Source organism: Syzygium oleosum, unplaced genomic scaffold (assembly GCF_021117445.2).
Source record: "Syzygium oleosum isolate NSW1041296 unplaced genomic scaffold, Sole_v2.1 Sole_v2.53, whole genome shotgun sequence".
NCBI classification, from domain to species: domain Eukaryota; kingdom Viridiplantae; phylum Streptophyta; class Magnoliopsida; order Myrtales; family Myrtaceae; genus Syzygium; species Syzygium oleosum.
Window position 1 is genome coordinate 1,144,002 of NW_026607537.1, and position 14,733 is coordinate 1,158,734.

Consider the following 14,733-nt stretch of genomic DNA (forward strand, 5'->3'; position numbering starts at 1 on the left):
CAGTGGAATATCCATATAAATTCTTCTTCCAGATCGCCATGAAGGAACGCTTTCTTGACATCAAACTGATGAAGTGGGCAATCTAGATTCGCCGCTAAAGACAGTAAGACCCGAACAGTGTTAAGTTTTGCGACAGGGGAAAACATCTCCTAATAATCTACCCCATATATCTGCGTGTATCCCTTCGCTACTAGCCGTGCTTTGTATCTCTCGACGGAATCATCCCCTTTATACTTAACCGTGAAGACCCATTTGCACCCCACCGTCTTTTTCCCTTTAGGTAACTTCATCAACTTCCAAGTCTTATTCTTTTGCAACGCCTCCATTTCCTCCTCCATCGCCTGAACCCACTTAGGGTCTACCAAAGCCTCTTGCATCCCACTTAGGATGTGAACTGAAGATACATTCAACATAAACGCCTTCAATGGTTCTGATAGTCTCCTCGTCGCAACATAGTTTGCAATAGGGTACTTGGATCTCTTCCCCCCAACATCAGGTGAGTATCAGTCAGGAGGCTTGCCCCTAGTATGTCTGTCAGGTAACTTATATCCCACAGATATATCATAATCATCAAGCAAACAACATGTAGTAGTAGGGAAAATTATCTCAAGGATATTCTCAGGAAATGAGTCAGATTTGGATGCTGAAGAGAGAGGGGGCTGTTCTTGTATATTCGGTTCTTGTACATCCATAACTGTCAGTTGCAGAGCTTGCTCATTGTCACCATTTTCCACTAGTTGCTTTTCATTTTCTGGCGACATTCTCGCCGGTTGTTGCTCATTTCCGGGCTGCACCTTTTGCGCTTCCTTCTGTCCTCCAGACATAACACCACCAACTTACCACCAATTCACACTTTCTTCCACTATCTCCCCCTGAAAGGAAGAATTGGTGCTCGGATAGAAAAAATCTGACTCAATAAACGTGACATCCATTGTCACATAGGTTCTTTTAGTAGCCGGATGATAGCAGCGATAACCCTTCTGATGTGTACCATATCCCAAGAAAACACATCGAACCGCACAGGGATCGGGTTTGGTTTGGTGAGTCTTTGACATAAGCAACACACCCGAATACTCGAGGGGAAATAAGCAAGACGGATGGTAAGGTAGCATGTGTAGACAGCACTTGCAGAGGTGTCTTGAAATCCAATACCTTGGATGGCATTCGGTTTAGGAGGTGAATAGCTGTCGCAACTGCATTGTCCCAGAAGCGTTTAGGAACGTGACCTTCAGTGAGAAGGCACGAGCGATCTCTAGAATATGTTTGTTCTTCCGCTCCGCTACTCCACTCTGCTGTGGTGTTTGAGCACATGACGTCTCATGCAGTAGACCATGTTCCTGAAAACAGTCTTTAAGTTGCGCATTAACGTACTCTCCACCATTATCACTTCTTAAAATTTGTAACTTTCCACCAAACTGTGTTTGCACCATTCTACGAAATACCTGAAAAACATTAGCCACCTCATCCTTATGTTTCAAGAAATAGAGCCAAGTCATTCTCGTGCAATCATCCACAAATATAACAAAGCAGCGATATCCCGAAACTGCAGTAACGGGAGAAGGCCCCTAAACATCAGAATGGACTAAGGAAAACACAACACTACTCTTATTCAAACTGATTGGAAATGGCACACGATGGCTTTTGGCCAAAATACAAGTCTGACATTGAAAAACTGAATTTGGTAAACTGGAAAATAATTCAAGAAGTAAATGTTTCATGTAGCCAAATGAAGGATGCCCCAATCGGCGATGCCATAGCTAGATTTGCTTCTCTTTGCTACTAGATAAGCCTCGCACTTGGTGCACTCTCCCAGAACTGAAGTCATTTAAATAATAGAGCCCCCCTCTTAGTACCACGCCCAACTATCTCCTTTGTGAGAATATCCTGAAAAAGATAAAATTGTGGATACATCAAGATAACACAATTCAAATCTTCATCTGCTTGCCCCACTGATATTAATTTTGTGGACAAAGATGGCACAAGTAAAGTATTCAATAGTGATATAGAAGAGGAAATAGCAATAGTTCCAGCCCCGGTCACTGGATATACAATCCCATTAGCATTTGAAATATTCTGCCGCCTTGGTTTAGTATAACTGACAAAATCATCTGTTGTAAAGGTCATATGATCTATTGCACCTGAGTCAATAATCCATTGACTACATTTATCTCGAGAATTACTAATGAAAGCATGACCATAATTACCTTCACCTCCAGTGATTGATTCACTGTTTGATTCTACCTGTGGCATCAGTGATAGCTGAGCCTCCCCGGTAACAAGTGATGCCTTCCCTGTTTCACCATTCGTTGCAATCTCTACTTGTTTGTGTGCCTTCAGCTCCTTCCACCAATCAAGATACCTAATCAATTTGAAACACGTCTCCCGGGTATGCTTCGCACTCCCACAATTAGAGCAGCCACCAATTGCTGTCAAGGATGGTTTGCTTCTCGATGCTCCACCCGGTCAACCTCCTCTTGTCAAACCACCCGGCTTTGTCATTTGTAATGCTGGTATGTCCCGAGTTCGATCGAAGATCTGCAATCCCGTCTTGCCTCCTTGAGACACCATAGCTGCAGATGGGTGTGTGGTATCTCCGTGTGATAGCATCACACTCTGCTGTATGTCTTCCTGTCGGACACGAGCATAGGCCTGCTCAACTGTGGGAAAAGGCTGCATTTGAAGCACGTCTGCTCGAACTTTATCCAAGCGGTCATCCAACCCGTCAAGGAAGATATAGACCCGATCTTCCTGAATAGTTGAATTATATCGCTCGATATCAACAGGGCAAACCATCGGATTCGGGCGGCGAAAATCAATTTCTCTCCACAAACCATGCAGGTTGTTGTAATGCGCCTCAATTGATCCTCCTCCTTGTCGCATCCGAGCAACACGCCTCTTCAAGTCATAAACCTGAGAGGCATCCGTTCCGTCAAAGAAAGTCGTTGCAACTGTATCCCAGACGGATTTCGCTGTTGGGAAGCGAATGAAATTGCCAATCAACGCTGGATCCATGGAGTTGATAAGCCACCCTTTCACAGTCGAGTCTTCTGTTTTCCACCTCCGAAAGCCAAGATCTGTAGGCAGTGGCTGAGGAAGGTCTCCGTTGATATATCCCAGTTTGTCTTTGCCAGTGATGTACATCTCAACAACTTGAGACCACAATCCATAATTCGCTCCATCCAATTTAATCACAATCTGAGAAGAAACCGAATCATTCTGCGGTGTTGGTGATGGAGGAGGAGGGTTCGTCTGGTTCTGAGTGAGAATCTGAGTTAATTTGGCAGTCAGATTCTCCAAAAGAGCTTCCGTGGTCGAATTCCCCCCTGGTTCTGGTGGGGAATCATTGTTCCGGTAGGGTTCTGATCCGACATGGATCCAAGTTCAATCGCGTGTCAAAGATGAAGAAGATCGGGTAAGACGCACGCCGGACGGCGCAATAGAGAAAGAAAGTGAGCCCAAAAAAAAAACGAGTACAGTACCCCAAGGATCAAAACCTAGGGCTCTGATACCATGTTGAGAAACGAGGACGATGAAGACGTATTTTGGGGCAATTTTTTCATCTTATTTTTTTTCTCTACCTTCACTTTGTACATATATGCATTTATCATACAAAAAAGGAAAGAATAAATAAGATTACAACGATTACACTCTCCTACTTTATTTCCGAGTATCCTTGCTTGAATCAATTCAACTCAAGATTAAAGATAAAATCGTATCTTTCTCCAACAAATCCTCACTCAAAGCGCACAGACCTAAGGACTAAAGTAGTCTCACTATAAACATACCAATTCACTGATATATCCAGAAAAATACTGACTTTAGGGCACTCGATCTCACCACAAGAATCTCACTTGAGCAAATAGAAACAGAAGGAAACACGAATCAGCACACTGACGCATCAATGCAAGAAGCAATTGAGATCACCGTAGCTAATAGTAAACCCTATCGGATACACTGTTCGAGGCACTAATCGAATCATTCGTCGGGAAGCAAAAACCGATCAGGAACGTACCTTTCGGAGAGCTGATGACCGACCTGATAGCCAATGGCCTCGATCCTGCGAGCAGCGAACTCGGGCTTGTTGGGGTAGAAGCGATTGCAATAAGAAGACGCCATTTTGGTCAGGATGCTGTCTGTGCAACTCTCTGAAACTTCTCTCCCCACTCACTCTCTCTCTCTCTCTCTCTCTCTCTCTCTCTCTCTCTCTCTCTCTCTCTCTCTCTCTCTCTCTCTCTGCGCGCTTGGGAAGACGATGAGAATGGCGTCCATGTTAGTCTTTGGGCTGGATACATTTTTCTTTATTTATTTTAACATATTTACCAACATAAAATTTATGTTCGCATGCCAAACCCTAATTCACTGTTCGACCAGAAAAAAAAGAAATCTATTTCACCGATTTAATAGTGACTTTAATCGACTTTAATCCAATAATTTTTGGATTTTCGATTTTGGTTGATTCGATCCCTATCGATTTGGATGGGTTATTCGGTTCAAATTCAGCCATTTAACTCACATTAATCTATTTATTTTCTAACAATTTAAAAGGTCCACGCCCAACTTAAATCCACCCATATAAGTCACTCCTTTTTTTTTATTTTACTCTTTCCCCGGGAGATTTTAAAGAGAGAAAGCTAGAGAGAGAGAGCCTCTTTTTACGTGTGAAAGAGACCATGGGCTGTGGAGATTGCGGCTTTAATGATAAGCAGGCCCTTGTAAATCACCAGATACCATTTCCCTATCCTCCGCCATTAAATCAGTACATGTAAGCGCTGAAACTTATCTCGCCTATGTTCGAAGCTGCTTCCGATTTTGCGCTTGTTCTTATGCTTTTTATGTTTGGCCCTTGTTGTTGCGTATCCGGAGGCGCTGATATGGCACACTATTTCTGTTTTTTTGGGCGTTTGCCTTTGTCAGTTATAGTCGGAGACAATTCGGCGCCTATTTCCCATGCTCCTTTGCCCAGGTCCAACCTCGCCCGCTGGACATCTCCGACCTCCTTCGCTTTGTCTAAGACCTCTGCGAGCACGTCGCTCCTCGAGCACAAGCTCGTACGAGAGATGGCGCCCCTCGTCCCCGTGCTTAAGGGCCTGATTTGCTCCAAGAATGCCGAGATTTCCAAATCGGTGAAGCAGATTGAAGAACTCAAGCATCAAACAAGAGACCGAGGCACGAGCTGGAGGCATCTGGAGCTAGGCTGGAGGAAGTGAAAGCGGCGACTCGCAAGCGAAGAGAGAGCGAAGAGGGAGAGAGACCGAGGGAGAAGAGAATCTGAGCCCTAGCAGATAGAACCCATTTAGGCACATTTATTTTAGACTTTAAATTATAATCCATTATAGTTAGGATCTTCAAATTTGAAGTGACTCATATATAATCAATTCCAATAAATTCGGGTCATATATGGATTTTAGATTTATTTTGATAGGTCAAAGTACGACACTTAGTTAACGATAGAGCTAGCAAAATGGGCTCATGGCGCATCTTTTAACTCTAATTCAATGGGTCAAGTCAGATGTGGGTTGGGTCAATATACAAACCCTTTTAAGCTCAAAAAGGTCATTAGAAGAAAACTTGAAAGAAATTAGTGATAAAAATACACCGTATATATGTGGAAAAGAAATAATATTTTAGTATTCGACATCTTTTATGGAAAGTTGTAGTAAGATAGAAGATATCCAAATTTTGAAAGTGAAATGTGTGGGGATAAAATAAAAATTAAGTACTTTTCATTTTCTCCAGGTTCAGAAATGTTTGTAAAATAAGTGATTAATGATATTTTACGGAAGAAAAAAATCGATTGAATTTTTTGGAAAGGAGAAGGTGCTCCAAGATAGATGTATATTATTTTGAGTCTGGCTAGCCTAACGACCATTATGCTGAATTTGTAATGGTGCTCTTGGGACCAAAAATCTTTTGTCATGGTAAATAGGTAATCGGGATAATAAATAATAAAAAAAGCCATGGGATGATGAGATCCAACTTACATTAATCTATTTGTTATATTTCCATTTTTTCTTATCTATTTCTTATAAAAAAAGTAATAGTGGAATTTGCCTGTGAATCCCATCCCTTATAATGCTGCAAGCTCGAAACCGTACAAATATGATATCTGGTTATCCAATTTGTTTCATGATATAAATTGATGAGCCCCGCCAGCATACGGTATGGTCATGCTGAATTTCCAGCGGTCGCATGTTGACCACAATTTTCACTTTGTGAGAGGTAGGCAATTGGATTTGATAATTGTGGAAGGGAAGGTTTTGGTGTCTTCATATAAATAAGAAATAATGTCACATGTTATTCCTCTATTTTTGTCCGGAAATTAAAATTGCTCTCTATCTTTTTTATGTTAAAAAGCCTCCTTTAACTTTTTAGAAAATGTCTCCTTATACTTTTTCTCTTGTCGGTCGATTTTTGTTGACATTTATAGCAAAATTGTTGGCGCAAACACCGGAGTATACGTTTCGTGTTATAATTCGCTCAAAGAAATTATACGATGCCAAATAGGCGCCACATTAAACAAAATAAATAAATGAAAGCAGCATTAAGAGTTGGAGATGGGGTTTCCATCACAGCTACCATATCACAGGCTCAAGCTCTAGCTTCCGGCAACCATAAAGGTTCAAGTTCAAGTTTGTGGACTCTATAGCCGCTCGAGCTCGTAGCCATGGCCGCTAATTTGAGCTCGCAATGGCCATGGGATCGAGTCGCGAAGCTTGTAGCCATCATGTCCTATAAATCTTTTCGAGCTACAAAGCTCGAGGCCATGATTGCTTGATTTGAACTCTTGATCATGGTCACTCAATTGGTTATAGTGTGAATAGTTACCAATAATAAATTTAGTATTGTTGTAGAATTTTATTGATTTTCTTCATGTTATTCACTGTCTTTATTTTATTTTTTAGCATATGAGGAACCTCACTGTTATCCCGTTAAGGGATATTTTCCTTCCAAATTTTCAAGAAACCGGCTAAACAATTTAACCGGGTTCTTGAGAAAGTGAAAGGCAGGGAAGGCACCGTCTCTTTTTTAAAAGGGACGGTGCCGTTACTCAAATCATTCATCTTTCATTCTTTGGCTTTGCTCTCTGTCCCTATTATCAGTCGAAGTTCTGGTCCCATCTCATTGTCTTTTTCCTCTCAAAACATTTTAAAGTACACATGCACCTAAAAATTCACTTCACAAATTTAGTTGAGCTCTGTGTTTGATCCCAAATGATCATGGCCAAAGTTCTCCACTCGGTACCTTTCTCTGTAATCATTCTTCTAGGTGCGACGCCCGCTCCTTGTTCTTCGTAATCGCCACTGGCCCCGTTATCCATGTCCCCGCTGGCTCCGTCGCTGGGGGGCAATTTTCGGCGGATATATGGAAAGAGTGAGAAGTCCAGAGTTTGATGAACAAGGATGTTGAGAAGAATGGCTTCTCAAGTGGACTCGATGGGAAGCAACAGGCAGGGATGGTGCTTATGGTGTTTGGGTGGGTCTGGCCTTTTAGTTTATGGAGGTTGGGTGTTGTATGAGAAAGTAATGGATGGGATAAGATGGCATTACAATTAAATTCCTTAATTACATAAATAATTTTCTTATGACACATGAGATATATAGTTTTTGAGTTCCTTCGTGCTTTTTATTTTTGTCCCCAACCGAGCAACGATTAGAAATGTTCATATTTTTAACATAAGAGTTTTTCTGATGTGGGCTAAATTAATTGAGATTGTAATTTTAACGTTTTACGAAATTGGTTTAATAAGATAAAATATAAAGATTCTTCGCTAGTCTAATATGGGACTAGCTAGTGTGGGCTAAGTAAGGCTTGGCCTGTGATAAGACGGTCTCGTTTAAAACTTTATAAATAGAGTTCAAGTCCCTCCTTTAATCTTGACACACACATTATCTCATATAAGGAGCAAACGCTATCTGTGAGAGGCAATCTCATTGAGCCAGTGATACAAAAGGTAATAGAGGAGAAGACCTTGCATGAAGATCGTCGCTATTCCGCATCAAGTACAGTGGATTCCAAAACAGGTATGCAAATCTTTTTTACTTGATTAATGTATTCTAGATTCTAGCAATGAAGATCTTGGGTATTGGATTTTTCGCAGTTAACATTTAAAGGACAAATTAATGGCTCTTAACAAGCGATTCTAGAGGCACTCTCTAGCATTAATCTATTTCCATTTCTTTATATGATATTTTTTGAAATATTCTCTTATCAACTATTGTAATATTTTACCACCCGCCTGGGTGGCGCTGCTGGAGCGCGCACTCTTCCTCTCGCAAAAGGTTGAGTGTTCGAATCCCGGGCGCCGCAGGGTGACTTAACCGGTGGCACGTGTGTGGTGGCTAGCACGTGTCGCCCCCAGGGTTTACTCGGCCGCGCGGGGGTTCCCTGGGTTACCAAAAAAAAACTATTGTAATCTTTTGTTTGTCATGCGTTTTTTTTATTGCTTCACGTGGATCTTCGTCGGCGTGATATTGTTGTTCTTAGTTCAATTCTGTTTACTTTGTTATCGCAATAGTTTGATAGTGAAAAATAGTCCAGTTTTGCTTTATCTCGTAATTTTCTTAGAAATAATGCAGGACATACATAGAAATGACACATTTATCTTAAAAATGAAAGATTTGCATTGCTTTGCTATCATGAATGCACCGCTTGAGTACGAGGGGGCATTCTTAAGATCGTACGTAGTAGCAGATCAATTAAGATGCACCAACGTCAGTTCGTACACCACCTGATCATTAAACGGAAAAAATAGAAAAAGAAAAATAATCTCCGCCAGAGGTGGTATGGTTAAGTTTATTTAACAACTCTTTTGATTTTCAAATTAGAAAAATAAATTTTCATCTAAAAACTGTTTAATTAATTATGTGCAAAAGCAATTACTTCAAAAATAAAAACTAACAGATAATTATTGTTTTAAAATAGCAATTTTTTTATTATTGTAATCATGAAAGTAATTCTTAGTATATCTAATTTAAAATTAGTGGAGAGAAGATTTTTACGCCAAAATAGTATTTTATTTCAAAAATTATATTTTCTTCTTTTTCTTCAAAATATAAATAAGAGCTATTAGTACTCAATTTTTTGTGTGCGGGATAAAACAACAAATTGAATCATAGTTGCATATCATTACCAGTCGTAGCAATCCCTCCCATGTAACGTGGTAAGAGTTATTGGTGTATTTGAAAATTTTGTTCACCTTTTTTTCTCTCTCTATATATGTGTACAATTTCAACTTATCATTATGTGTTTTTATCAATTTCTTTGATTCAAATATTTCTTAATAAGGGTGATTTTACATAATTTTGGAATGTCTCTTTCTTGGATAAACGCAATAAGTGTGCATCTCTGTGGCTATATTTTAAAAGACATCAAGAAGCACAAGTTAAATAGAAGTCATCTCACAGATAGTATTATTAAAAAAAAATTGAAAAACAAAAAGAGTAGAAGTCAATATTAAGTGCTCTCTGAAGTTTCTCAAAGTGTCGCGATCAATAATTGAATCTTGACCGAACTCGATTCTTCAGATACTCTCTTTCTCTCTGCATCTTCCATTTCTTAGTAGCGTCTGCATCTTCCTTATTTCTCAATAGTGTTTGCTGGTGACGAAGTATCCAATCAATCCAATCTCAGATCTTTGGTAAACTCTGAACTAGGGGCCACTTCATACTTGAACAATTCAACTCATCTTCCTAATTAGTGTGAGCATCCGCTATATCGATATCTGGGAGATCTCCCAATCGTTGAAAGGTTTTCTGAAGGAGAAGATCTATCTCACGTTGCTTTTTGTCTTTATAATCCTTGTCGATCAACTTCCATAGCTTCTTTTTAAAAGTGTCATAAACCTGTTGCACTATGAAACCAGGATTTTGTTTTCGATGAGGGAGTTGCTTGTGGATTGGAATGTAGTGTACCACACACTTATGCATCACCAAATCTGCAGGAACCTCGTCCCGATGGAAACTATAAAAAAGCTCTCTAATGTCACGTGACTGCCAACTCCCACCTCCTTTTTTCTTTGCCTCTTCAGGTCTGTAGAACCATTGCACAGTAACCATCGTGCATCGAGTTGTGGTTTGTGCAATATCCTATATAATCAAATCGACAGTTATCAAAGAAACAAAGTTTTTACAATATAATAAAGAGAAAAAGGTAAAATTCAAGTAATAAAAAAAAAATCAACCACCATAATGCATAAATATTTACCTAGGAAGAAGACCAAAGCTCACGGAACAAAAACCCCTACGGAGGGAGCTGAAGAATAAATAAAGGAGACGGAGAGATATATATCATCATTCGTTATGGTTGAAAGTGGGAGAAACTTGAACACCGCCAATGCAGCAAGCATAACATAAAAATTCACACTATGCTTCGTGATGTAGCGATCCCTGGAGGATGAAGTTCTTGAACAAGACCGTAGTCATAAGGATGACCAAAAGACCCGACATCCACTCTTCTGATTGAACTCATAGGGAATTCAAAACCCAATCCTTAACTAATATGTTCTATACTACCATTAATCAGATTCTTCAAGAACCACAAAAACCTGCAGGTTGAACCTAACGCAGTACCTGTAGAACTCCTTGATACACACCTAACATCCAAAGCATCACGAATCCTTATTGCATGATAATGTTTGACATTGTTCAAGATTCCGTATTGTTGTTCAACAAGGTATCGTTCATTAGAACTTCCAATATAATGCTAACTCACAATGATAACTATTAAGAAGGAAAGTGGTGAAAATTTAAATTGGATTAGCATGATCCCTAATACTTTTCACATAACTTGGAATGAGTTTCTCAGCCTACACAGTAAGATAGGGAGGCACTGAACAAAAATGGAGGCACCATATAGTTACCTTGATGATAGCCACATACGGTTTTTCATGTTTATCCTCGGGGACCAGAAGTACAGTATCCTCCTGAATGATAGCCACAGTATGATAACAAGAAAAGTTAAACAAAAGTTTGAAGAAGAAGGAAAATAAAGAATTCCAACTTTGCTTAAAGGGGAGAGGTAAAGATTTTTCCAAAGAGCATCATAACATTAAGTTGTCTAAGCATTAATCCTGGATTAGATCCTATGGAAAAGGAGATGGAATTCAATTGCCAATTCATTGGGAATATTTTCTTGGGGAAAGCCGAGCATGCATTTGTCGACGTTACAATGTCAAACAAGAATGAACAAACATACAAATGAATGCCACCAGGTGTTCTGAAGTGAAAACGAAAAACATGATAACAATATTTGACTAAATTAACGACAGCAAAACATATATCTTTCAGCAAATTACGGAGCCTAAGTGATCATATAGACCAAAGGAACCCAATAAATCATAGTGAAGCAATATTTTCCACTAAAACAAAGAAAAAGGTAAGGTAAAATCCTGAGAACCAACCTGAAACGAAAACAAGAGAGAGAAAAGCAACGACCCAGCCAATGTAGAATCGCCGAGGGAAAATTAATAAAAGAGCAAATACTCACCAGCTCGTATTGATTTCCATCGTATTCAAACGCCTTGTAATGGCTCCTCCACTTCGTCCCCTTCCCAGAAGACCTAACTGACTCGCCGATCGGCTTCACATCCTCATCAGCTTCCTCCTCCTCCTCCTCCTTCGCCTCTTCCTCTTCCTTCTTCTTCTCCTCTCGCCCACCCTTCTGATCAGCCTCAGTTTCACCTCCATCTCTGTCCTCGTCCACGAGCTTCACCAATGTCCGGCGCTTGCTCTTGGACTCGGCCTCGCTCTCCATGGGATTCTTCGAGGAGCAAGAGACTCGCTTCCTAGGATGAGGCTCGTCCTCCTCGTCATCTCTCATTGGGAATTGCGTGAACCTCCGATTCCCCATCGTGCTGTTGACTGGATGGATTGGGCAAGTAATGAGAGTGAGCTCTACCTGATAATGGTAGCCTTCCTCAATAATTCTCGCTGAATGTGTCGTACATATCTATTTCCTGGCCCCCATTACTGATGGTTTTCTCTAATTTTCTTCTTCCTTCGTTTCGTTAACCTCCTATCGACATGCTATAAGAGAATCTTTAAGAAAAGAATTCGAATGAAAAAGAACTTGTTAACAGATATGCAACAGGAACAGAAAAGCTTGCTAGTGTTTATCCACTCGTAAATCATTGAGGAGGTTAGTGCCACGATTTTGCAGTTGGCTAGTGATTTTGCAGTTTTTAACCTTCATATCGTTTATAGGAAGATAACTACTTAGAGCCGGATGAAAGGAAACTTTCACGTCCGATTTTGAAAGGGGGAGATCCTATAGGGTCTTATCCCAATTTTTCTTTTTCTAGGCCCATAGCTAAAAAGCCAACTTTCTTACTATTAAGAGGATTATTCGAATATGAAATCCAATCCTGAAAATATATCATCCCACTTTTTTTTACTAGACTTTTTCTTTTTCTTTTTCTTTTTCGTTTTCGTTTCTTTCTCTTCGTTTCCCTCCGGCACACGAGTCACATTGACTTTTCAATACTAAATCGGGAGAGAGATTGTGCCACTGCTAAAGAAAAAGCATTGAGTGTGGTTGGATTTGGCCTGGAGTCCGGAATTCCCGAAGAGCAGCACGAGGGAGACAACGCTCGGAGGTTTCAAAGGAGAGAGAGTGAGAAAATAAAAAAGTGAGCCCCCCACTTGACACATGTCGCATTCTTAATGACATGGGAGTACAATGACATGGCAAGTTATAAATACCCTGAATGTAAACGAAGCCTATCTTAAAAAAATTTAAAGTACCATAAATAACCCTTGGGAGGCATCACGCTCAGCCTATTTTGCAGCTTCCATAGAAAGCTTAACCTGCTCAGAATGATAGAGTTTAAAAATGAATCAAGGAATTAATATAGATTGAAAAAATCGGGTTAAAATAATCAAACATGTCATCGCAATGCACTATTATTCCATAGCGTATAAGTGTGTCAAAACCACAAATGAAGCATTTAAATTAGTATTTCTGCAAATGCGGCTATCTTCATGATTAACATGTCTTAACTCTTGACAAGTACAATCAAGTAAAAAGGAGTTTAGTAAATGTTTCTAACATCCCATATCCCCCCATTCCTCACGTGCACCCACGTACGTTTACGAGCACAACCTTTCGAAAAGTCCCAAAATAAAGGCCGCTCTTTTGCATTTGGGACAAAAAAAACATGATCTTTCAAACGTCAAAAAAAGCTCAATTTCCCACTGTTACGATAAAGATAACACCCGTTGCAAATTATGCCCATTCTCGCGTCTAAATCACCACATGTCATCCTAATTGGCTCGCTCCAATGATGTGCACATTGAGCCACTTGAACCAACATCAAAATTGACCATATTTTCAATTTATAATCTTTGTTACAAAATTTAATTTATAAGCTCTGTTAACACAATTTTCATTCATCGTGTACCAAAAACTATTGTTTTTTCGTCGTGATTAATGTGGTTATATAGACTATCGAAGTACCAAGTTTACTGAGTATTTAATATCGATAATTCTACTATCTTTTATTTACATAAGATAGTTATATCCTCATAATTATGATCTTAATCATTTTGTAACGTTATAGATTTATTTTTTAATTAAATAGAAAGGAAAGAGAGAAGGGGAAATATAAGGGGCACTCTGTTACATTTACATTGTAATGGATTCGCTATACTATTATATGACGCTCTATTTAATAGTTATTTTAGTTTTGGTTACGATGAAGATTGTAAACGCAACCATAATTATTGCAAACAAGCAAGCCATGTAATGCATAGCGTAATAGGTCTATAATGTGAAAGGTATTACAACAACTAGATGTGGAATCAACTGTGTTTTAATTAAGTTAAGAGAAAAATTCACTTGCTTTTTGGGGAGATCTCATCAGGGTGTAAATAAAAAAACAACAAATAAATCACCTGTACAAATATTTTAAATTGAGAAAAATTTAAGCAAAAGAAAGAAAAATCTTTGCCTGATTTTCGGAGTGTCAATTAATGATGAACTATTGATTTATAAGATAATTTTTATAGATTAAATTGCTTCTCCTCTCAGGAAAATTGAGTTAGCGAGCATAATCAAAATAAGATATTTAGTGCATAACTGTCTCATGCATCTAATGATTGAGATGTGCCGAGAGCAATCCTCCTTCATAATATATATAACAACAATTCCAAAAAGGAGAGACATTTAACGAGAGACAAACCGATTAAACAAAACGCATATAAATGTGTGTATGCAGGTAGGTAACATTAGGCACGTGGACGTTGCAACCAAAATAGCTACTGAAATCTGACTTTTCCTCTCCAAGAAGTTCAACGAGAGATAGAGAGATTGAAACGGAGATGATCAAAGGTGTCTGTCGAGTGAATCCTCCGGTTTTTATGATTTCTTCGTGTCCAAATGCAAAGTGTCCAAAGATTTCCCCAAGTCCAAAATGAGGTGCTCGTCCCATCAAAGCAGGGGAAGGACCCATTAATTCAGGGCTCATCGGTCATCACCATGTAAGAATAATTGTGGCCCACATGATGTTATTAAATTAATAATTTAATAATTATTTAAATGCTATAATAACCGTATTGGCTACGAAGAAGTATGATTCTTCCAAAATGGAATGTGCTTTGATGGAAGGCACCTGTTAATAGCATGTATAAATAGAGTCTGGTCCTCTCTCCACGCGCAAGAGAATGAACGCTTGTATTCTATCCTCCATTAGATAAATTACATTAAGAGAAAAGTGGGTTAAGTGAGAGAAATCAAATT

The 14,733-nt window shown here is 39.3% G+C and overlaps 1 protein-coding gene across 1 annotated transcript; it reads right to left on the reverse strand.

Moving 5' to 3' along the window:
- Positions 1 to 9,689: 9,689 nt before the first annotated feature.
- Positions 9,690 to 11,847, reverse strand: LOC115693563 (uncharacterized). Its single transcript, XM_056307423.1, has 5 exons — positions 11,668 to 11,847; positions 11,485 to 11,613; positions 10,859 to 10,921; positions 10,535 to 10,591; positions 9,690 to 10,085 (listed from the first exon to the last, which is right to left on the reverse strand). Exons 1-5 carry the CDS (start codon positions 11,845 to 11,847, stop codon positions 9,690 to 9,692), a joined length of 825 nt encoding a protein of 274 aa, XP_056163398.1.
- Positions 11,848 to 14,733: the final 2,886 nt, after the last annotated feature.